The sequence below is a fragment of the Achroia grisella genome, unplaced genomic scaffold (genome assembly GCF_030625045.1).
Source record: "Achroia grisella isolate CSIRO2021 unplaced genomic scaffold, CSIRO_AGI_Agris_v1 utg241, whole genome shotgun sequence".
NCBI classification, from domain to species: Eukaryota; Metazoa; Arthropoda; class Insecta; order Lepidoptera; family Pyralidae; genus Achroia; species Achroia grisella.
Window position 1 is genome coordinate 1,053,177 of NW_026712734.1, and position 25,833 is coordinate 1,079,009.

Below are 25,833 nucleotides of genomic sequence, written 5' to 3' on the forward strand. Positions count from 1 at the left end.
TCTCCGCTTAAATAATATTTGCTAAAATTCTTATCATATATTGTGATATGAATGTAAATTAAATCCGTAATGTTGTAACGAAGTGTCGTTACAACGTTACGGTTTCTATTTATATTCAGCTGCATCACATTTCCGTGCCCGGTACCCTTTTAGGTTGAGGTCCGCACACGAGTGGTAATAAATGTTATATTTAGAGGTTTGTACGTTCTAAACCGCGCATTAAGCGTGCGAGTGATATATGATGACCATCGCCCACCAAACGTGTTCTCTCGATTTAAAAAATAGGGCTCCGCCATCGTACGGACGTAGGGCGATGGGGGCTTGAAACACCCCGCCAAATTGTTGAATAAATCATGACACACGGGTAAACGTTACGTATTTTTAGATAAATAACACTGCGATTGAAGTAAATAATATATAAATAGATATTGTTTTTTTAAGAAAGTATGGCGGCCTAGATTCACTAGCCTATAGGCTCCAGATGTTAGTACAAATCTGCCGAACACCGAAATCTTAATGTCAATTTATATTTAATATATATTTATAACAACACCAATAAAAAAAAATATAAATCCGAGAAACTGCGGATAAAAGCCTCTTGTTACGTTAGATTCATATATACATATATACTTACTTGGCGCAATGTAAATACGTATGTCCAGTAATACGTTCCTCATGACGTCGACAGTTGACAATCTAAATAGGTTTTTTTTTTATGTAAGTAAACATTAAATTCTGATATTACAATTTGGCCTATTTGACTAGAAATAACTGCATACACATCTAATACACAGCATTACTAATGTTATTAACCCCATCCTCCTCACTCACTAAAAGGGTAGGCAAAACGAGTAGAGTGCCTTAAATTTCCTCTGGTAGTAATTTAAATATGTATATGGTTACGTATTTTTAAGGGATGATAATGAAATGGTGCACCTTTCTGCGCTTTACGCTGCCAGGCGCCAGTGGAGAATAATAAGATGAACATGAGGTCAGGTCAGTTAACCCATCGTGACAAATTGACTAAGAATTTATCACGATGATTTCCAGAATAAACCGATGGTTTTCAGGTCAACCAGAAGTGGGACATTGCTTGGAACGGTTATTAATTCACATTACTAACAATCCCCTTCCCCCTGGTTAAGTATTTGACTTATCCATATGAATATAGGAGATACTACTCATACTATTAAAAGATAACGAGTTAATGCAATAACCGTCAATGGTATGGATAGAATAAAAAAAAAAATTAAAGTTCATAACTACGTCAAGTGTCTAAACATATATGTAATATGTAATAGAAGAAGATTTGCAGTGATTGAATGTGAACAAAATTTATACTTAGACATAAATAAAATTCAAGTGTTTGTAATTTCAAATTAAAAGATTTTCACTATAGGTAGGTAATGTATATGAAAATTATATAAGGCAAATACATCGTACATCAAATTAACTTGAATAATTTTAGTTTCTGTCTGTCTGTTTGCTCTTGCTAATTTCTCAAACTGTTGCACCGATTTCTACGAGTCTTTGACTATTATTAATATAAAAAAAATATTTTAATAAAAAATTAACGGACGAAGTCGGGCAACAGCTTGTTGTAATGTTTACTTAATGTCATTATATTCAAATGGCACACTGGAATACAGTCGTATCAAACAAAAATTACTATTATATCTGGGATATATATGTGTAAATATATATATGACGACCTCGGTGGTCTAGCGGTCTAGCACACCGCTTTACGTCCGATGGTCGCGGGTTCGATTCTTCGCACGGAATAAAAACATTTGTATTCATGATTACGATTGTTTGTTTGTATTGGTCTAGGTATTTTCCATGTATGTATAATATGTATGTATTTTCGAAAAAAATATCTATGTGTTTGTATCAGTCATCTAGTACCCATAACACAAGCTTTAGCTAGCTTAACTTGGGTTTAAATGTCGTTATGTGAATTGTCCTGAGATTATTGATATTGATATATATACATGTTGTTGCTTTCTTTACTAAAACTACATCTAGCGAAAACATGTGAAAACTAAATCGCTTGTATCTTGAGACCCTACTAATATGTACGCAACTTCGTTATCACAAGTATCATGTAGGAATGTGCATTCAAATACATAGATGGCGCTATTCCTTTAGATAAAAACAAGCTATTCCCGAGACTTCGTCCGCGTGGAATTTAACTTAATTGTTCTAAAATAAAAGACCAGTTTTATTTATATGTATAGATTAATAGCCGTATCCAGGTTTCTCATTCCTTTAGTAACCATTTCTAATCCTTTTAGAAGCGAGGTACTTCTACATAGTAGGAAAATAATAAATTATTTATTTCAGAACAAATACTTATTTATTTCTTTAAAAATCAATATGAATCTATATAATATTCTGTTTTTATAATTATTATCTTCATATAACATATTACAACCATCCTATTTATATAATATATTTAAAACCATAGTCCATCTTCAGCTTCTTCCTCGCTATCCGTTACTTGCAAATCTTTGCTTACTTGTATGGCAGGATCAGGCTGCAATATAAAAAATAAATTCGAATTCCGTAAACTTTGTTGGCGCATTTAATGTAAGATTATCTAATTCACGCATATGAAAAATCAATTCCAGATAAACGTAAATATTTATTAATATTTTTGTTAATTATAACATAAATTATTTCAAGATATATAAATGTATTTATATTATTACCTAAAATTGATTAAAACATTTAATGAAACTATGCCGATAATTTTTTAAACAACTGCTAAATCTTCATATATATAAAAATTATATGACGTTTGTTAATCTCGCTAAAACTCGAGAACGGCTGGACCGTTTTGTCTAATTTTGGTTTCCAAACCAAATATTTGTAGAACTAGAAGGAAGGTTTAAATGATGAAAAAATATGAAGAAATTGCATGGAAATAGTAAAAAACAACAATTTTATTTTCCCTTACAAACTGTTCGTACCTGTCAAATAGAGTGCATTCAGAAATTTATTACGTTACTAAAATGCATATAGAATCAATACTATAATATTATCCGCCATTTTTACAAGTGCAATAATGATTACTACTAAAAGAATAAAAAGTTTCTGACCTATAAAATGACACTTATAATAAATTATAGGTGAAATTCATAATTTATTCGTTATAACAAATACAATACAATTTAATCAACTACTAACCTGCCAGTTTTCTGGTGGTTCTTCCTTGAACTGCGGCGGCTCTATTGAGGAGCCATCCATCATTGGAGGATCCATGTTCATGTCTGGTTCAATGGGCTCCTCCTAATATTACAAAATTATAACTTCAATGGGCTCTTACCCGCGCGACATTGTATGGCTCGTTTATTTCCGTTCTCGTCGTTTAATAACATTACAACACTCAATGGATCTCCGTTGAGTTAAGTCGTAAAAAAGTAATAAACTGACAGATAGACAAACTTTCTCATTTATAATATTACTAGAGCTGGTTGATAATCTTAGGTGGTCCAAAATACAATGTAATATCCATTCTCTACGAAGTCAATTGAAATCATTTATTTTATTTATTTAACTTCAATAAACAAAAATAAAATTTACATATGGCGAAACACCTTGCGGTGTTAACTACCAGTCAGTCAACACCTTGCGGTGTTAACTACCAGTCAGTCTATAATTAATTTAATTTAATCACTTCAATCATAAATATAACTCGAATGGAATGAAACGTCATGCTGCTCGCGAATGTAATAACAATTGACATAAAGAATTGCTATTCTTTATTAAAATTGTATTACATTTGCTAGGTATAAAAGATCCTTACCTTAACAACAGTTGGATATGTATAATCTGTGGGGTCAACACGGTCTAGGTCAACCAGGTCGTCAGATGGTTGTGGAGGCTCATCAGGTACTTCCCGCTTGATTAGGAACTCTGACGTGTCGAAAGGCATATCGCTCGAAGGTATATCGTCCTCTGTTCAAACATTTACATAGAATTATAATTAACATGTAAATAGATGACTATCAGGATTATTTTAAATGCTTAAAGAGTATTATATTGTGTATATAATTAATTAATATGGACCCTGGACAATTAACACAGCGCCATATAGTCCCACGGTAAGCCGAGCTTGAGTTGTGGCTAAGACAAGTGATATAAATACTTACATTTTTTTTTTGTAAATATATACATAGCATAGCCAAAATAATGCAATATTAAATACGTACCGGGACGAACAGACAGTTGTACCATGGCTTCTGCGGCATCTTTCTGTTCCACCTCTTCTAATTCCGAACTACCGCTGTCAGAGTACTGAAGATCTGGATAAATGATAAAGTCATAAGTGCTAATTGCTTACGAGCGATACCAGTCATTTCACCTTTCGTAATAAAATCCAAATCGCATGGACAAAATTAATATTGTCCATATTACTTCTGATTATACCAATACGTATATCTATTTTTTTTAAATTAAACATACTTTTGTATCTATTATCGCACCTCAATCCACCGTTAACGCAGGCGGGATCACTGTTTCAAAGTCATAGCTTCTTATATCGATTATTTTCAAGAAAAAAAAAACAATATTTGTTGGGAAAGTTCGATGTGCAACAATAACACGTTATTTTAACTTGTTTTATCAGTTTGAAACAATATTGTTATTGCTAATAAATAAAGTACTTCCTTATTAATGATAAAGATAATTAAAGAAGCTTACCTTCCACTAAGGAATTCTGGTCTTTCCTAGGTCTGCCACGCTTCCTAGGCGTAGCACCTCCAAATAAAATTTTAATAATTAATATTTTTGTCATAACATACATATTAAATATACAAAAAGGGGCAAAGGGATTGTCAGTTATGTGATATGATGATACTCTCCTCTCTCTAGCTACGTATTAAGTTAGGTTGGCCTCCACGCAATTCCCCCTAGAAACTATTGTGATAAATTCTTGGTGAATTTACCACGACCGGCTAACTGACCTTACCTCATGATCATCTTATCATCCTCCACTGGTATCCAACCAGGGTAAGCCGTGAGCAAATATAGGTAATTCCAGAAACAACCTTAAAAAATATACATAAGACCCAGAAAAATAAAACAGTTATATTTATGGATATGTCTATCTCTTCACAGGATCTATCTATATAAAAAAGGAATTATGAATGCCATACCATCACTAGTAGTTGTCGATGTGGATGGCTTATGCTTCCTTGGACGGCCCCTACCGCGCTTCTCGTCAGACTGCGTCGGCAACTCCTCTGGCTCTAAATCTGAATGCTCAGCATCTTCTAACATCTTCTGTTGCACTCGAGCAATATTTGCTTCTAATTGACTCACATTTTCGCCAAACTGTTATAAGTGTAAAAGTAGCATTTGACCATATCGTTCTCAGTTACAACAAAATGACGTATTCTGTTGTACACCTCCGCCCGTACTGGTTTGTTAAACATTGTTTTAGACTTTTTTCAAGGTTAATACTAGCCAATTAAAAAAAAATCATTATCTCCAACATACATATATATATATATATATATGTAGCATAGGTATCAGAGGCGTTGTTGAGCGAAAATACCATACTATTCTATTACAATCCTCACCTGATCTAATGCTGATTGCGTTACTTTCAATATCTCCTCGGCTTGCCTTGTGAACTGAGAGTTAGGTCCATTGTATGCGCGGCAATTATCCACAAGTAATTGTATGTCGCGTAAAAATTCTTCTCGACTATGATACTTATGAGCTGTAAAAATGAGGAATAGTTGAACGAAAACAAACATTACCATATTTTTAATAAGGGTAACTCCATTGTCAAATTGTCTGAAAGCTACGATGGAAATTGGAGCGTTAAATGCGAACCTTTTATAAGACTAACCTTTTATAAAACTAAGATTTAATATAAAAAAAAGATTCTAGACAGGGAATGACGAACAAGGTTAGCATCATTAAGTACGCACCATATCAAGTAAGCTTACATACATGAACAGCACCATGAACATCGCGACTGAAGACTAAAGTATTGTGCCTCCATATCTTGAAATTCCATCGTCGTATCATACTCTATCACAATTCTTACCTTGAATCCTTTTTCCCATAGTCTCCATGTCAATAGGTTTCTTTATAACATTATAGTAATCCTTAACCTGTTTCTTGTTGACGGGTTTCAGGAACGGCCACGCTTCCGGCATTATTTTTAGTTTCGTTGTCAGCAAATTATCAAATATAAATGACAACGCCACCTACAAGTATTAGCACAATAATTAAAACTTTGAGATAAATTATTGTCATAATCAATACTTATATGACTTATCCCGTATTAGGATTCGGCAATGATATAACTAAGAACCATAGCAAATTTATATTATTTGCCCACAAATATAACAAGGTTTTAATCAACTTTCATAGTAAAGAGTGACAAGGTATCAATTTTATTTGTACTATACATACTTGGTCATTATCGTCCAATAAGGGGTTGATCTGTTTCTCCAATTTGATTATCTGATCCTCTTTTTCAGCCAACTTCTCAACACAACGCTGAAGCATCCTCTGCGCTGCGACTGTCAAACTACTCGTTGTTCCTGAAGAAATAAAGAACATAAAATCGCAGACCCTGTGATTGTATATCAAATACAAAAAAAGTACAGATACTTATAACAGGTGCATTGATACATGTTAAATTCAAAGCGGCTAAAATGACTACAATGCAATTTTCTATGACGTATTTTTGCAAAGCTTTCGGTCATATTTGTTTTTTCCCACAGTTTTTCGGTTCACAAACAAATGACGTATAAACTACTGCTACAATAGTTACTAATAAAACACATTTCAAATCTATTACATTAAATAAATGGATCAACAATCAATTTGTCTTTTACCATTATACAGAGTTGAGTTCTCAACAATTTGGTTGACGTCTGCCAAAAAGTCTTCCCTGCTCTGGTAGTGTTTCTGTCGTAGATTATCCCTGATGGTCTGCAGGTCCATAGGCCGTGACACTATACGATAGTAATCTGCTACCATCTGTTCAATAAACACAGTAATAAATCCGAATATATCTTTGACGTAAAATCGTCTATGAAATTATAAATACAATTATAGACATTGTAGCGGTATTATTAGTATATTGATACCCACGGTGATCTAGCGGTTTAATTGTATTCACCTATACGATTGTTTGTATTGACCTGGGTGTTTTCTACATATATTACGTACGTATTAAAAAAAAAAATTCCAGTATTTACATCAGTTCTCTATAGTCTGTTTTTAATCTCGGAAATTAAATTTCCAGATATAACTGTCAAATTTTCAAATTGTGATACTAGCGGAGTAGTGATGTATCTGCGATACTGATTTATTGAATAAAAAAGGAATTTTTATTCAATAAATCAGTATTAAGGCATCAGTATAAAAGGCATTTAGCCTTTGTTTTAACAAAATATATATAACTCAATAAAATATTTTGATACAACAATCCTATATTTATAATTCGACATTATTAATCTTGTGTCAATGCGTGCTAAATGAACGCTAATGAACACCCACATATTATTTGAGTGTAACCGATATTTATATCAGTAATGAATATTAATTTCCGATTGTGCCACAGGACTATTTAAATATTTCAAAAAGGTGGCAACATTTGTCAAATTTATCTCTGAAATAAAAAACAGACTGCACGACATTGGTCTTCTGCACCCCCCTAACGCCAATGTCGGTCGGGTTACTAGGGTAACTGGGTTGACAGCCTCTTGAAGCGGGTTTTTAAAACTAACTTAAATTCTAATAACTATGCTAGGGAAAAAAATGCATATATATTGCGATTAACTTATGCTTATTTAAGAGGTAGCACCATACTTGGGGAATACCTATATTTATTTCTACTTTTTTAACCTTTTTTATAGACTAGTAGTACTATAGACCCATAACACAATCGCATGTTCATCATTTTATGTTGAGACTAGATGTCGTGTGCAGACAATCTTCACACGGCTATTATTATTTACAGTGACCTGGAGATGGTGAACCTAAACCTCACCTTGGAATTGACAGGGAACAAGAAGGGCTGCACGTCGGGCAGGTGACGCATGTGGTTCAGCACGTCCTCCAGCAGTGAGGAGAGCGTCACTAGCGGGTCAGTGCGACGCCGCTCGGCGGGCCGCCGCACGAGGTAGTCGCACGACTCGCTGGCTCCACCACGCCGCTTGCCGCGTGGACCCATACCCGCGCCCATGAAGCCCATACGGAAATCGCCGCGACGCGATCCACTACCCCGACGTCGCAACTCTTCCGCAGATTGCTACACAAAACATTTTTTAATAAATCAAATGTGTTAACAATGAATTATGACTCGTCCGTTCTGATCCTGTACTCGGCTGGTTCAGTACCGCCTTTTTAACCGCCCGCTCACCACTCCCGAAACACCGGAAGTGATAACTAATATTCTTATTATGACCGGACCGAACAAATCAAATCTAAAATCATTTATTCATTTAAGCCGCTTATAAAGACGTCTTGCATTTTTTTAAATTAATTATTTTATGGAAGATCCGTTTATACATTCATATCCATTAAATAACAACATTAACCATTAAATAACATTTCACATGATGGTAAGCGGATACTATCATTAATAGATATATAATGTAAGATGTGTATCTGGAAGGTATAGTGAGGTCAATGGGACCATAACAATCATTTCTGTGAAATAAAACATTATGGCTCAATACACAGTACAGTGTTGAACATCTTTATTATTACATTCGTTAGTATTTCAAACCGTAATATACATACAAGCTGCTTGGTTTCAGAAATAGATGACCGACCTTAATGATTTTCGAAGGCAGTGTGAGCTTGGTGCCGTCGACATAGCCGAGATCGTCGTCATCAGGTTCCGGTGGTAGATCGCCGTCCAGGTCGGGTGGTGACGCTGGCCCTCCGCCTGTTGCCCCCGTATACAACGGACACGCTTTGTTCGTACGCATATGGCCGACTTGTCCGCACGCACCGCACTATACGTATTAGAACATAGAGGAGTGTTGAGAAATCGTAACATTAATATATCTTATAAATGTTGATCCTAAAACTACGTCAACAAGCACTTTTAAAAAATATATATTAATTTACCTTCAATTTCAAGTCCGGTTTCAATTTAGCGCGGCGGCGTGAAGGCGTATGCAAATCTGGCTCTTGTTTTATTTGACCTAAAGGTATTAAGCCTGGAGATGGCGAACCCAAATCTCCTGATGACATGTTACCTGAAATAGTATCTTTCATATATACAAAATTACCAAAAACCTAGTACTATTGCTGGAGTGTTTTATTATACAGTCCAAGTAGGTAGATCAAATAAAGAAAATTGTTTGGAAATAAAAGATTAAATACTGTTAAATAGCAAAAATATGTTCATGATATGTTTGATGTATTCATGTAATGAATATTTCTTAATTATATACACAAAAAGGGAAAGAGACTTCTCTCTATGTTATTGCAGCCTTGTAAAGGTTACAAAAATTTGCTATTTTTTAAGTTATACGTATAGATTTAGCTTAGTTTTGTTTCAAAACTTACTATCGCCTGGGAATGCAGACACTGAAACATTTCCAGCTAGCCTTTCTTTCTCTTGATTCCTCTTTATACGCCTTAATTGTTCCTGTTATGAGTATAAAAATAAATATACTACAAAATCCCAATTACTAGTATTCAAAACGAAGATATTTTAGGCAAAACTATATCATAAATATGTTAGAGAATACAACCAGTAAAATTGAAACAGTATATATTAACAATGTTAAATTTAACACAAAAAAGTACAATTAAAGATTTAATTAACAAATCTAATTTGAAATCTCTTCATTAACTAGAAAATAGTTAATAGTCTTCAAACACCTAAAGAAAAGTTCATAAATTATAGTTAAGAACTTCATCGCTCACAGAACGTTTTATATAAAAAAAAGAATCAAAATCGGTAATTTTTTAGGAAGATGTGGCACCACAGACAAACACGCAGTTTGAATTTATAACACTTATTCGTTTGTGTATGGGGTGAAGAATAATGAGTTACTCTTGAAATCTAATTTTTACCTGTATTCTTCTCTTTTCTCGTTTCATCTCTTCTTTCTGTGTCTCGTCCATTGTGGCGAATTGTCTTATAAAAGCGTCATCTTTTGTGGAGCGTATCTTTGTATATGCCTCAATGACTGCCGCCTTCCGTACTAATTCTACACGGGTGTACCGCTGCCCTGATGTATTACGGAATGTACGCACAATACGCAGCACACGACCTGAAGTAATGTTATTTTTTTATATACAATGGCATTCCTGAAGACTGAGGAAGATTTCACGCACCCATTGCCTATAATTTTACTATCGAATGTTTTCCTTCAAATTTGAACGCAGAATGTGCTCATAAAGCAAGCTGCTCTAGGGCAGAAACAGTTGAGACAGAGATATCGAGACCCAGGTATCATCTTTGTACAGTATTTACCTCGACCAAGTTATGTGCAATTTTCCTGATAAACTCGTGAGTATATGAACAATATATTCACGAGTATAATATTCAGCTATTTGGATGCTATAAAATAATAGATGCGTTACAGTTTGTAATGCAATAAACAACATTTGTTAAAATAAGACGGAGAAACAAATGACGTCATTAATTTGTTTTTACATGTTATTTTAATTTATATAATTCTTATGATCTGCTTAGACAATCGATTTTACCTTGATTGGAAGTTTGCTGTTGATCAGACTGATTAATTTGTGGCTTCTTTTCAGACTGTCCTAAAATCATTTTCCGGAGTTCCGCTCTTTCCGCTTCCTCTCTTTCTAATGACAGCTGTAATTTTAGGAACATGACAGAAGTAAATTCAAAACATGCCCGATGGTTCTGATACGATACTTTTCTAATGGACTTTTTGGAATGGATTTTTCGACTGGATGAACTTATATTGAATAGTAATGATACTAATGACCGACCACTTAGGTTAAAGAGATTGTCAAATGTGGACGTCGTGGTGTACGTAATACTTGACCATATATTTGGATTCCGTGTGGCATAAGGCGAGCCCACCTCTGTCTTTCGAACTAGTTAATTTATTCTGTCCATCACAGGATAATTAGTCAGAAATAATGTACTTTGATTTGAATTCGTCGTGGTTTCAAAATGGACATTTGGTCTAAATCGGGGAGGTATATCAAGTATACAAGGCCACGAGACTATTAACATAATATAACGAATAATTTTAATATAATGTTTACCTGTTCTGTAGTTTTCTTATTTGCAAGCATATTTTCTAAGTTCTTTCCCATCTCCTCTAAATCAGACTCCTCACTGACGGAGCTCTCTGCCTCATCAGTACTAAGCACTTCTGTACTTTGTAGTACTCGATTTTGCAGGTCAAATATACGCTGACATTCTTCTTTGTATCTAAAATAAAGTAAAATTTTACTTACAATTTTAATACACTGATGACCTTAGCGTAACGATTAAAATCACTGAATATCATTCCGATGGTTGTTAGTTCGATTTTTCGCAACGCTTTGTTTGTATTCGTAAGTCCTTTTTGTTTATATTAGTCTACGCATTTCCAATTATATTACATAACCAAATGTACTTAATTCGGGTATAGATATACTTAATGTAATTTATTATTTGTATTTTGCTGGTGCTACAAGTGCTTAATGTTTATTCCTTTGTTTTATGTAATAGAATGGCAAAGACAGTACTCCTCATGGTAAATGGTAACTGTCGCCTATATAAATGAACAGTACTACGACAGCATGCGATCATATGACGCTCGTGATACTCTCACGTTCCCATTCCAAAAACAAAGATGAAATGCTTATATCAATGGAATAACAGATTCCATTGCCTTATTTCAATCGAAATATTATTATGTTGCAACTGAAACAGCTAAGTCTGTGGTGGCCAATGCACAGCGGTGATTTTACCAATTGCGAGGCTCCGGGCTTTACGAGGCCCTTTGTCTTACGTCAAAAGTATGTAATGCGAACGATTATGCCGAAATTTTCCGCTGATTCAAGAATACTATGCCTTATTTTACATTTATATTTTAGTGTTGGTTATATTGTTAGTTTGCCATTAAATTGTTCATTTGTTATCCGCTCACTGGTTGTTTGATGTTCAGTCATTAGAGAACCTATGCTCTGTTCGCCACCCCCTAAGGCCGCCACTACCCATGCAGTTGAGGTAAACTTTGTAAACAGTGGTCTGTTTACAAAGTCGGGATTTATAACAAAATCTTAGAAAAAGGAATATCAAGCAGTTTAAATATATTGCAAACGTGTCGGCTAGGAACATTTAAATTGAAATAATGTCTATTATTCCTACAGATAGCAGCTATCACATAGCTAGCAATAGATACATGAACAAACCTATAGACCACATAAAATCACCTTACCTTTCTTGATGTTCAGCAATAGAGAACCTATTTCCTCTCGAAAACTTCGTCATTCCTTCTTCACCAGCTTTAGCTTTAGCCGTCGACAATGTTCTTACTACGTCGATAACTTCCCATCGAGATAATTTCTTGATCTAAACAAAAGTTTTATTTGTTTGACTAATTTCAGAATAACGGTAATTATACGGAGTTAGTTTACCATGTATCTATCAGCATAATTTCCATGAGGGAATAGCGTTAAACCGGATATTTCTATAAAAGGAGCCAATACTAACAACTCCTACCCTTATATTGAGTTATACACACTCAGATTCGTCATTAATTCGAAAAATAACAATTACCTCTTCTTCCGGCACGTCAAACTTCCTCAACAAAGCTTTAGCGTTATTCAAGCTGAGCCTCCTCAAGTCAGCATCTGTTCCGGTAACGGTGCGTTTAGGTTGCTGTTCTTCATTGGGCTGTTGCGTGGGCTTATTTGGCACCCGCACGTATGAAAAACCTTCGCCGCAGCCCGTAGGATCCGCTGGACCAGTCAGTTGGAGAAGACACTTGCCGCGCATAGCTTGTATGTAAGCTCGAGTTGTGTTCCAGGGCGCCACTTTTACCTTTAAATTGGATACTTATTAACAGAATGTACAAGTAAAATTGTGCAATCACATAACATGGAATTTAAGGTAATGGAATCTAAAAATCTAAGCAACAGATGATATCCACTGCTTTATACATATTTTATATACATATATATATTTTGTGCTTTTCATAATCACCAAAAACAATTATCATTTTACATGTTTATGTCAAGATTACAACAATTTAAAATTGATATAACTTGTTTTTTGTTTACATATAATATCACTAGTTGATCATATGATCTATGCTACTTGAGCTTTAATGATCTTTGATAATTTATTTGTTTTCCATAATTTAATAGTACACATGACAAGCATATCACAGACATGTTCTTTGAAAACAATTATGTCTACTATTCTATACCAACCTCGTCATCCATCTTTAATTGCATCTCCTCATCATCGTCCTCCTGCGGTGTAAATATAAATTTCTCTCCATATCCTGCGTCCTTAAGCCTTTGTTCAGCGGCCGCCATACTAAAATAGGCGCAACACTGTTCTGGGGAGACCATAGCGCGGATCTCCTCTTCGGACGGTAATCGAAAGTCTGGTTTTATCACCCACCTTTAATAATAAAAATTGTTTATCTCGAAAATATTCTGATACAATTACTATGTATAACAGAATTAAAAAATATTAATTGTGTCAATATCATCCATTTAGTAAGGGCAGTGAAACTCTGCTGTTGTCTATAAATAATAGTAATACCTTTAAATTTAAGAATTACAGGTATAGTTTTATTTTCAGTATATTTTAATGTACTGTTGTATACGAGATTAAATAATAACAATGTTGCAACAAGAATATTAGATGTTTTTAATGCAAAATAGAAGTATAAGATTTCTTTTAAAATAATATATATCAATTCGACAATTTTCAAGTTTGAATAAAAAATCTGAGAAATTAATATATCAAATAACAAACCAATTCGAATCCACTCCAGTTCTTTTAAAATCCGCACATAACTTCAGCCTTTTTCTGATTGAGCTTTCTGAATGTGATGGAAAAGCTCTCTTTATATCGTCCATTTTGATACGACGTGGATTATCTTTGGATTTCCAGAAGAGCCTATAAATATATACCTAAAATCATATTTAAATATTTTAAACGACTAAGAAAACTACTAGTAAATATTATGACAAATAGATATTTAAAAGAGAGTTTACTTGTAAAAAATCTCGGACAAAATTGTTTGCCCTTTTGGAATTGGGGCCAGGAACTTCATAAAGCGGACATTCTTGACCCGCCACAAACAAAGCATCGACCTCACGCACGTAATATGCTTGCCTGAAATAGAAAAAAAAAACATGAAATATGAAATATTACAGTCCATTTGATAAAAATATAATAACTTTAATGTATACTGTCAAAATAATAAGGGTTTCATTCAAGAATTACCTCTGTATCAGCCCACTATAATGTACTTATTTTTTTTTATTATATATTCACAAGAAGACGTTGTACCCAGCTATTTTTATAAGCTTTCTTTAGCCTATATGGTGATCCATATTTAACTATATATGCTGTGAAAATTGTATCCTCACTACTTGCTTTTACGCCAAACTTTATTATACAAACGGATAGTTTTCGCCTCGACTCGACTTTTACAGTTTTATTATAAGTAAAGATTACCTAGTTCTGATAATAAGGAAATCAGTCTGTGATAACGCGTGCTCGTATATGGGTGCTCGGTACATATTATTCTCGACAACAGGCTGAGTAGCGCCAGGCATCAAAATACCAAGGAATGGCGATGTATGCGCGTATGCCACTTCGCCGTACTTCAACGATTTCGGCCCTGCATCCTATAAAATTAAAAAACACAAATATATTAATTCAAACTTTACGAGATAGGTCATAAAACATCAGTCGCTCTTTCTTTAATTCTCGTTTTTATACAATTTGTTTGCATTTTGGTGAACTTCACAGAACATACATATTTATATCTAGTATGGGGTGGTCCCTTCCATACTGTATTCATATAATTATATATTCACCAAAACATCTACAATATAGCCGTTTAGTCGTGAAAAGATATCAAATAAACAGACACACCCACTCCAATATACAATATTAGTATGGATCATAGTTGTTCAATGGCATAATTATTATATTATAATTGAAGTCATAAAATGTATTATATTAATAAAATTAATATATGTTTTACTTATTTGTATACTACATTAAACTAACCTTGGTGGCAGTCCTTTTATAATAGTTCTTGATTTTGGAGCACATACCAACTTGGCTAAGAAGAGGTGGATGTTCCTCACAGAATTCCACTAGTATTAGCTCGCCATCCCGTCCGCTTAAATCGTCTGGAGTCCGCATAAAGAATACATCACCACCTCCTGATGCTAAACGTTCAGCTTCGCGTTGCTATTAAGAAAAATATAACTCAATAAAATGTTCATTTGCCTAATACTCATTACTTATTAGAAACAGAATATTTAATATTAAAATATTAAAATTATATATATATGAAAACAATGATTTTATGACCTAAAACCCGATGTTGTAGCGTTTATGACCTAAAACCCGTTTTATAGGTATGAAAATAAAAGTCAATTGCTATTCGTTAGTCTTGCGAAAACTCAAACTTGACTTTGGTTGACCAATTTACATATTAGCAAAGTTTACCTCTGGATATATCTAGGGCACTAAGTTATCCAAATAAATAATTTTGTACCACAGATTACCTTAGCTTTCTTCTTGATGTATTTCAACAATGGCTGCACAGGATGTGGTCCAGGCGTAGCCAACGGTCCGTATGACATCTTTCTAAGCGCAGGTCGATGGAACGCACGCAATTTCGCCGGCCCCATATGAGGTTGTATATATGGAGACCGAAGTTCTACAACGGGGGTACTGTGTTGTATTAGCTGACCGCCACCAACTTTTAAACGAGGATTCTGGGATTTGGGTTGATAGTATCTGGAAAAAACAATATTATTTCATTTGCGAAGTTTTTTAATAAAACCAATTATTATAATTGTAAACAACAATTCCTTGACAAACAAACAATATATACGTCATCAGAGTTAAAGTAACGCGTCGTGCAGTGACATAAAATATTATTATTACAATTATATATTGACATCCCGTCGCCCGGCTCTATGAGGATGGTATAACCAATTATGTCGAATGACTAATAAGTATGTATGGTATTCATACATAAAAACCTTCCGTAATTATTAAAATGACAGTAAAAATTGTCTTAAAATCTGTTATGTAGATTAAAAGCGGCGAAACGGTCAGACGAAAATAACAACTTTATATAAATATAAAATAATATACAACTTACACATCATTAGAAATATTCAGCGGATCACGATCGGGTGATTTCGGCGGAGGCGGCGGTGCGTCCTCTTGTAATACATTGATTACTCCAGCTTTTCCTAATAATATCTTCGACTTCTTTACGTGTGGATGTGGGATCTTCACTTTGGGCGCCGGACCTCGTTCTAAAATATAATGATTTAAAGCTTATCTTTATGTGCACTGATAAAGTCAGGTCGTACAATTAATACTAATCATAAAGTAGTGAGGGAAGGGGATTGTTAGTAATGTGGAATTATTACGCCATTACTAGAAATGTACCTGTCAGGTTGACCTCCACACGGTACCCCCTGAAAACCATACTGATAAATTCCTGATGAATTTGTGACCATGGGCTAACTGACCTGCCTCATGTTCATTTTATCATCCTTCACAGGTGCAACATTATATTATCGTCCTTAAAAAAATCATAAAGAAGTATCTTATTACCTACATTCGTATGGGTACCACACATTAAATTTAAGGGCCACAAATTGACAAATGTGGAATATTAAATAATATCTATTATAAGTATTATTTAACCTTTCCTATGTCTGTCGTCTGTCGCAGCGACCGAAACTGAAGAGGCGGTATGCGCGTGCCAGCTGTATTTTTTCAAATGCGTTTCAATCTTTTTGTTTTAAATAAGGACTAAATTGGATAAAAAGAAGTCACGGTTTTGCGGGCACAGATCTGTGGCAAGACGGTAATACGGTTTAACAGGGGTGCACAGATCTGTGTCAACATTCGAAGGGTTAAAGGATTTATTATTTTCGTTAATTTCGATACCATTCGCAGTATAAGATTACAAATTATCAGTATAATTGCGGAAACCTGACCTTCACCACTAGAAGCATTACGAATCTCTATTAGTGATTAATTTTTTACTGTTATTTAATCTACACCCATATTGCGATACGTGTTTTGCCACAGGTATCATCAGTCAATTAAATGCGTTTCATTTATTTTGAATATAGCTTGCAAGCTAGTGTTTACGGTTCGGCATTCAGACTATAACTAATATTAAGTTATTATTAGTGTATTTTATACACTAATCATATATTTTAAGTTTGTAAAGATTATTCTATAGTGTTTAGATGGGTAGTAAACATTGACTATTGTAGGATGACACTATCTTAGGTATTCAACTATTTGTATATTGCATTGCTATATGATAGATTCTCTGATCTGGTCATGACATACTAGTACTTTTTAAATTTCATATCTAATGAATTATTAAAAACTTTTTTATTATTGACTGATAAAATACTAAAACTATTCTCACCTCTGGTAATTTTTGATGGATCTACATCATCAGGTATTCCTAGAATTATGTTTTCATCATTAGGATCTAAAGTCAATATCTTAGGTTTGGGTATCTTATTCATATTCTCCGCATCCCATATGACTTCGTCCTCCCACGTGCCATATACCAGCTCTTCATTTTCGACCGGAAATATGCTGTACCAGGTATTATCTTCGCCTTCACCGGCAGTCCCACCCGGCTGCGAATTAGATCCGGTCGCCGCTCTATAGAAATCGTATTATACATTACTACTTACATAATTTAAAAAAAAATGTATTGTGCTTAATTATAATAGTTGTTGAATTTTTCCTTCAAGCATGAAATAATTTTATATAGTTAGGTACATTACTTTCGAATGAAATGTAGTTTTTCATGTATTTTACGAATCAAATACATCATCATAATGTGAGTTATTTGTAGTAGCATACTATGTCAATTGTAGTTAATATTCTCTACACTCAAACAGACTATACTCATAACGTGTCTATGGTGAATTAAATAATACATAAGATATATGTATCTAGTATATATATGAGTACACATATGCTTGTTTCCCACAATCGTAGTATACAAAAAAGTATATAAACTCACGTAGACGGTTTCGCTTGTAAAGGCGTTGGCGCTTGTGGCCTTGGATGCGAGAACTGTTGCGCAGTGCGGCTCACCGACGTCGGCACCCAGCCCGCCGCGTTACTCTTACTGTTTAAACGGGCTAGCACCTACAAATATTTAATAATACACATATAATAATAAATAACCCAGGACAATTCACACAGCGCCATCTAGCCCTAAGCAAAGCAGAGCTGGTGTAATGGGTACTAGATAACTGATATACTTATACATTTTTTTTTGTAAATACATAATATATATAGAAAACACCTAGAACAATACTATACTCATACCTACAAATATTTGTACTCTGCGAGGAACGAAATTCTCAACCATCGAAAGTGAGGAGGTGTCAAATCGCAAGACCACTGATGGAGACCACACCACGGTCTCTATCAGTAATCTTATACACTAGTATGTTCTAAATAATATTTAATGGCCTCGGCCTCTATGGGAATAGTCTTGATATTTTCTAGAAAAAAAATAGTATATATATATTCTATCTGACTTTGACACCATAGTTTTAAAAATATTTTACAACATTCTATTCCACAACACTTTAAGGGGCGTGCGAGCTCATTTGGGAGCCTTTGTAATCTAAATTTGTATTTGGTAACAGACAATTTTAATAAAATATTTTTCAGCAAGGGACAATTGCAAAAAAATATAATATAAGCTACTGTTAATACAATACATAAAACATAATAAGTGAGAGCTCACATATACCTAATACCATATTGACTATTATAACATGTATTATGCATCAAATTATATTCAAAATAAATACAGAATAGAATAGAATAGAATAGAATAGAAAATCATTTATTCAAATAAACTTACATTGAAGCACTTTTGAATAGTCATTACATTTTTTTTTAATCTACCGCTCGTTCGGAAAGCTGTCTCATCACAAGAAGAACGAGCAAGAAACTTGCGTGTTGTTCTTTTAAATAATTTTATTATTACTTTACATTTTTAAGTTTAAGTGTGTGAATACAAACCACCAATTAGCACTAATTCAATTAAATACTCAAAAAGAAAAAATATTGAACACATAACCAACTGGTTAAACAATTAATAAGAGGAAATCAGTCATAGTGATTAGAGCAGACCAGTCCCTACAAGCAGCACCCGTTCACGAGTATGACGGATGAGCCAGCCATCACTGCGCTCGACCATATTTTAGGGAGCCCAATGACCCGGCCCACCACGCCGCCACAAGTTTTAGTGAGCATGACTACTCAAAACACTAGACCACGTCAAAGCTACTCACAATTGCCATCTGATAGTTATAGTATTCACATTTTACATAAGAATGCATGCGGCAATTAATACAAAAACCGCTACGCTTTCATATTTCTAAAATCAATCAATTAAATCAAGAAAGCAATGAGAAAATAAAATTATAACGTTGTATGCTAATAATTTATTTGAATACAGAGTAACAATGTATTCAAATAAATATTACATACCTTGTGTTTAATTTCACTTCCATCCCATATAACGTCATCTTCCCATTGTAACTGAGAGACCATCAGGAACGCGTCATCAGGAAATCCACTGTCACCGCTATCTAAACTGGCACTTTCTTGTATTTTTTCTTCTTCTTTTTCTTCACGCTCAGGAGATGGAGGCTAATAATTATAACATTAGATCAAAAAAACATACATTAAACACGTCATTGCACTTTTTTCTATGTTACAGAATTGGCAAACACTTCCCTAATCTGATGGTAAGTTGTCTATATATATGAACAGCATCATGGACAACACGTTATAATGATACATTATTATAATATCAATAATAAATGGCAATTAATTTTAATAATAAATTATTTTTACCTTAAGTTTAAAACCATAATCGAACCCGTCGCCGGTTTCGGGTACATTCAGCATGTCGTACCAAACCTGCGCAGGCCCAAACCGCCAGTGAGCAGGAGTTGGTCGCTGCGTCTTATCACCCGAGCCTTGGGTGGACGACTCGTTCGATAATTGCTGACTTTCTTCCATTGGTCTGAGTAATATAAAAATGTAATTAATTTCGATACATTAATATAGATATAGATAGATGGAAAGAAGGCAATTAGAGTAACAATAGACGGTCTTGGTAATCTAACGTTTTAGCATACCCTTTACTTTTAATAGTCGCGGGTTCGAGACGGTGTGGAATGTATTCATGAGTATATTCTCTGTATATTCTGTATGTATCTACAAAAAAGTATCTATTAGTTGTCTAGTACCCATTACACAAGATCTGCTTATAAGAATAGAAGGCGCTGTTGCGCTGATGCGCAAATAACAGCGCAGATGCGCAATTAATAGCGCAGATGCGCTGTTAATTGTCCAAGTTATTTATTATTATTAACAATTAATTAATAGTCAGAACAGACCATATTTTGTAACTGGAATGGTAAACAAGCTGACGGAACGTCTGAGAGTAAAAAGCATCCGCTCCATATACATAAACTTTTCACTACTAGAGTTTTGTAGTGTTTTCTGAATTTTCTCATAACGATTACAGTATTTTAAGGACTTGTCACATGAATATTTAGTATCTAATTTCAAACAGACGCTATTTGCGTCACATAGTGATAGTATTTATATTAGCCATAATATTTATATTACTCTGCAACTCTAAAAACTGCTATGTGTTTTAACTTTCAGGCGATAATAACTGGGCAGAAGCATGATTGTTGACCTAAAGTTTGTACACATACAATAAACCAGATCCTGAGAATCCTGACTGTAGTAATAGCAAAGACAATACATATTATAAAATATATTATTTTATTTTATATACACATAGATTAGTATTTCAGGTATATATAATATGGGACAATATTGTTATATAAATAATATTGCTTGAAGCAAATAAATAAATATTTACTTAAGAAACTTTTCCTCGTCGTCGCTAGCGTATTGAGTCTCTTGATTGTCGGGCGGCGCGGTGTCACTGCTGGTACTGCCGCTACGTTTCCGTCTCCTACGTTTTTTCACGCCGCGCCATATCTGCGGTAAGCTGGATAACTTGCCTGGTCCGAAGAGACGTGAAAACAATAATACCTAGAAAAAAATAAAGTATAGTACATTTGCTCATTGTTATATTACTACAAATATTCTTTCATTACATCATAGCAATTTGCTGAACCGACTCAGTAAGTCGGAAAAGTCTGGGATTTCTGATTAACTTTTCGGTGCTGGAAACACCGATAACCCTTTTTAAAGACCATAAGCTCAACCCTTCCTCAAAATTATTCTCATCGAAATATGGGCATTGCAAGTGCACTACGACGCGACTTAGATTTATGATGAACCTCGGCCTACCCTGAAATAATAATCGTGTAATCGGAATAACAATCAATATATATACTCACTTTATCAGGTCTGAAATCTGGAAAAAGCTCCGTAACATCAACATTTGCATATTTGGAGGGCAGCATAGCAGCTAAGGGTGTTTCCAGTTTCTTAGGTTTTTCATTCTTAGCTTGCCTTAAATGTGATAAATTATGGTTAATAAAAGTGTAGCCGCTTATTATTTATACGTAAATACTAAATTAGTTAAAATAATCAATGCCCGGAAATTTAATTTGAAAAATTACCGATTACTTATTTAAAACCTAGTCTTGTGTCTAGTTGTTTATAAGAAATTATATTAAATGATTTTTAAATGAATCGGGATATATATAATTTACAATACAATATTCTACTCACATATATGACTAATTAATATTAAACTGTAAATGTTCAATAAATCTGTAAAATAAATAAAGTAAAGAGGTGTAATTGCATGATTTAGGAATCATATTTTTTCTTTATGGATAGTTTGTCAATATATCCTGTACCAGTAACTGACACCTTATATAATGCGAGGTGTATGGTTGGAGGTATGGTGCCTTTCCTAAATTTTATAATATCTCAGTAAATCATTGAAGATTTTAGTTACCGTTAGACATATAATAGACAAAATAGCTTACGGAACAGTGGATGGTGGTGGCATAAGACCGCCGTCTCCCTCCATATCACCCTCATAACCATCGTCATTATTTGGTTGTGTACTTTCAACGAATGATTCCTGCGTCCATTCTTCATTGACCACTTCTTCTTCTTTCTGTGGACAATCGCTCAAAGGGTCTACCTCAGGAGTCAAATCATTATTTGCCGTTTCGGTTACCTCTGTTTTTACATCTGTGTCTTCAGGTGCTTCTTGGTTAGTGCTTATTTCTACCTCCTATTAGTATCAACACAAAATGTTAGAACAACACATAAAGGTGAAATACAAACACATTTTATATTAATGTTGTGCTTACCAAATTTAATTTTCATGAAAACTTATTTTAAATATTGCACTCCATTGTCTGTTCCTTTCTTTTAAGTTAAGTGAGCAGACAATAAAATGTTCAAAATGCAATGCATTATTTATACTAAATAATGTTTTTAAACACAGATACTATTACTTATTTACATAATAATGCAATATTACATTTTTGGTATGCCCAACAATTCATAACACCACAACTACATAAGAAAGTGCAAATTTATAATAAGTAATAACATATATTAGAACAAAATTTTGAGATACTAACCCATCTCTCTTGACTCTATCATTATACAAGTATGAAATGTTCATATTTGGGTCACAACTATGTATACTACTTGTAGACACACACATATGACACACACATACATGACTACAAATTTTGCATGAAATATTTCCACTGCAATGATTTATTAATTTACTCATACACATGAATGATTAAATTAATAAATCATTGCAGTGGGAATATTTAATGCAAAATTGATTGATTGATGATTTATTAGTAATAACTATTTTTTTATCCTACCTTTTTGTAGCATAGCAATATTGTTAGTGTTAAAACAGATACCTAACCAAACACACAAGTAATTAACCATATTTCCCATGCTTTTAACATATCAGTGTTGACTACCATCTGTGCCACTAGTGCATAAAAATACCAAATTCGTATAAATATATAAGTAAATAACATGTAATATTGTGTGAAAAGAATTAATAGACTTCCAGAACTCCTTTACATAAATATTAATAATACTTTAAATATATAATATAGACAATACAGTAAGATTCCGTCATAAATTGTATAAGAATGTACCGCTAAAATTATGTCCTTGGGTTATTTATATAATTAATCTATGTACTATATTATTTTACTATATGGTACTCTGCAAAGTTAAAGGTGAGGGAGACCTGTAATATACAGTTTTGAATGCAGATAAATAGTAGTGTGATACAACGTACATAATTTAAATATGACAGGATTAATTAGTACATATAAAAGCCCTAATAATGGGCTACTTGTATCAATACTCCAATAGACTATTGCTATTGATTAAAAGCAATATATGATTTATGAGCCCGTAGACCAGAGCCCTTACTGATTACAGACACTGCAGATTGATTAAACACATGGGAAAATTAAGCCTGAGCTTAACAACAATCTGCACATTCCGCCAAGCTGAGGAGGAAACCCCAGTAAACATCCTATGTTGTTGTACTCCATGCATAAACAAAATATCTCCTTTAGAGAGAGTATAGTTTACACTCTCTCCTGAGGAGATAAAAACCACCACTCCTAGATATACTTCAATTTGAAATTAAAGAATTACTTTAATTTTCATATACTGAATATACTTCAATTCTTGTCCCTGACAGGTCTAGGTAGCAAACTTTGAAAAAGGTCACCCTTTACACACAACAATCTATGCAAGATACAACACACACACAATAGATCTATCCAAGTTACAGTGCTACAGTTCTTAGCCACTGGCAATAGCTCAAACTGCAATAAATAAAAATATATATTGGATATTTCGGAAAGTTGGTATGTTGCACCTGATTAATACATATAAAATAATTATCACATATTTATTACAGGAAGTTAGTAAAGGACAGATTTCACAAAAACACTAAATGTCTATTTCTAAGTCAATCTCAATATGATAATTAATTTTAAGAAGCATTGAAATATAAAAAGACTAATTTTTTTCTGACAAGGTCTCTTATAAAGCAACTAGAGACATAAACATTATTATTATAAGAACTATCAGTTTAGATTATGCAATATATAAATGAGGAAAAATCATATTGCTTGTTTATATAGTCTTATTTTCCGATGTTGCTCTTACTTTCAAGTCTTCTGCAGCATCATCAATATCAAAGAAGTCCACAGCGGATGGAGATTTTTCTGAGTAATCTGTAAATAAATTATTAAAACAAACAATATTAACATCGCAATTTAAAAGATAATAATGATACAACTACTTATATTAATAAACTCACTCTGTTTATAAAGTGACATATATTTTTATTTATATTTTAAAATATAGTATTTGTCTCAAAACGAAATTATTTTTTGTGATGACACATAAAATACATAGTGTACACAGAAACTAATATGAACATCATGTCTATTTATATAAATTTCTGTATTGTTTGAGGAATTTAACGCACACTCATCGACAGTAAAAATAAATTGATGTGCTAATCTGTTACACCACCAAGACCAAACAAATTCTACAAATTTCAAATACATGCAATATCCTTATACAAAAGATAACCTTTTCAGAAATTCATATATTTAACTTAATACTATAAAGCAGAAACTTTTCTTTGTGTGTGGATAAACTGAAAAATACTTGAATTTAAAAAACTCTTTCATCTATAGAAAGCTACTTTAGGGGAGCATAACATTGGCTGCATTTCACACAGGCAGCACACTTTAGGATACAAATACATTGTTATTATTTACTTGTTACAGATTTATATCTTTGGAAATAAGTAAGATCTTACAAATTACTTTCATGCTGATTAATATCTTGCAGAGCCATTTGTAGTATCATAAAATGACCTAAATATGAGATCCGAAAATCTCTACACCAAACTATTCTAGAATTAAGTATATAAATAGTATTAAAGTATAGTACAGTATTGAAGAGTAATTTTGGATTAAGATAGCAAACCTTTTTCTTCTTCCTCTTTAACTGCTTCTTCGGATTCCAAGACTTCTGAAAGCATGGACCCGAGTCCTAGCCGCGTAAGAGAGGAGAGCATTCGCTTAGAGTCCCCATCAAGCAGACCATCATCCTCCAGTTGACCTCTTTCATCAATATTCCCAAAAAGAAACCCTGTTAAATCCATGCCTGAGCGGCTGTGGTCGCCGGGATCATCACTGTCACACATTTCTGTATCACAAATTAATTACTATACCGTGACAAAAAAAGGAATAGTAACAGAAATAATACAAATAAAATAATATTAATATTGCATTAAAATTACAAACAAATATAAAATACAAGATAGCGAAGCATTATTATGACATTAGGAGAATGACGAGACGAGACGAATTGCACAGATTATATAAAGCAAATGGAGACATGAATGAATGAAATGAATGAAACGAAATTACCATTTAAAAAATACGTCTACATTGTTATTCGCAATTTTATAAATACTCGAAAGTTTAACTTTTTCTATTGCAAACATCATCAGTAATATTTATTCGATGATGAATTCACAGTTTCGACAAACATTT

At 33.5% G+C, this 25,833-nt stretch overlaps 1 protein-coding gene across 2 annotated transcripts; it reads right to left on the reverse strand.

Annotated features, from left to right (window-relative positions):
• Positions 1-2,368: 2,368 nt before the first annotated feature.
• Positions 2,369-25,629, reverse strand: LOC131842476 (transcription initiation factor TFIID subunit 1). Of its 2 annotated transcripts, none has more exons than XM_059191010.1 (35): positions 25,262-25,629; positions 24,428-24,495; positions 22,240-22,373; positions 21,640-21,754; positions 21,153-21,328; positions 20,108-20,279; positions 19,739-19,900; positions 18,249-18,376; positions 17,637-17,881; positions 16,338-16,497; positions 15,733-15,967; positions 15,227-15,412; positions 14,666-14,838; positions 14,200-14,320; positions 13,958-14,115; positions 13,402-13,597; positions 12,746-13,009; positions 12,405-12,538; positions 11,242-11,410; positions 10,705-10,819; positions 10,066-10,265; positions 9,553-9,634; positions 9,109-9,239; positions 8,808-8,993; positions 8,021-8,281; positions 6,861-7,005; positions 6,433-6,563; positions 6,062-6,224; positions 5,586-5,728; positions 5,160-5,337; positions 4,705-4,761; positions 4,215-4,307; positions 3,809-3,960; positions 3,190-3,291; positions 2,369-2,536 (listed from the first exon to the last, which is right to left on the reverse strand). In XM_059191010.1, the coding sequence occupies exons 1-35, from the start codon at positions 25,479-25,481 to the stop codon at positions 2,456-2,458; spliced, it is 5,436 nt and encodes a 1,811-aa protein (XP_059046993.1). In that variant the 5' UTR covers positions 25,482-25,629; the 3' UTR covers positions 2,369-2,455. The 2 variants fall into 2 exon arrangements, with proteins under 2 accessions (XP_059046993.1, XP_059046992.1); XM_059191009.1 differs by having other exon boundaries at positions 22,240-22,493.
• Positions 25,630-25,833: the final 204 nt, after the last annotated feature.

Coding starts and splice junctions, on each gene's coding strand:
- LOC131842476 (XM_059191009.1), bottom strand. CDS start 25,481: ATGTGTGACAGTGATGATCCCGGCGACCACAGCCGCTCAGGCATGGAT. Junction 18,377..19,738: donor GAAGTGAAATTAAACACAAG/GTATGTAATATT, acceptor AAATATTTGTAG/GTGCTAGCCCGTTTAAACAG. Junction 14,116..14,199: donor TTGTCCGAGATTTTTTACAA/GTAAACTCTCTT, acceptor ATATGATTTTAG/GTATATATTTATAGGCTCTT.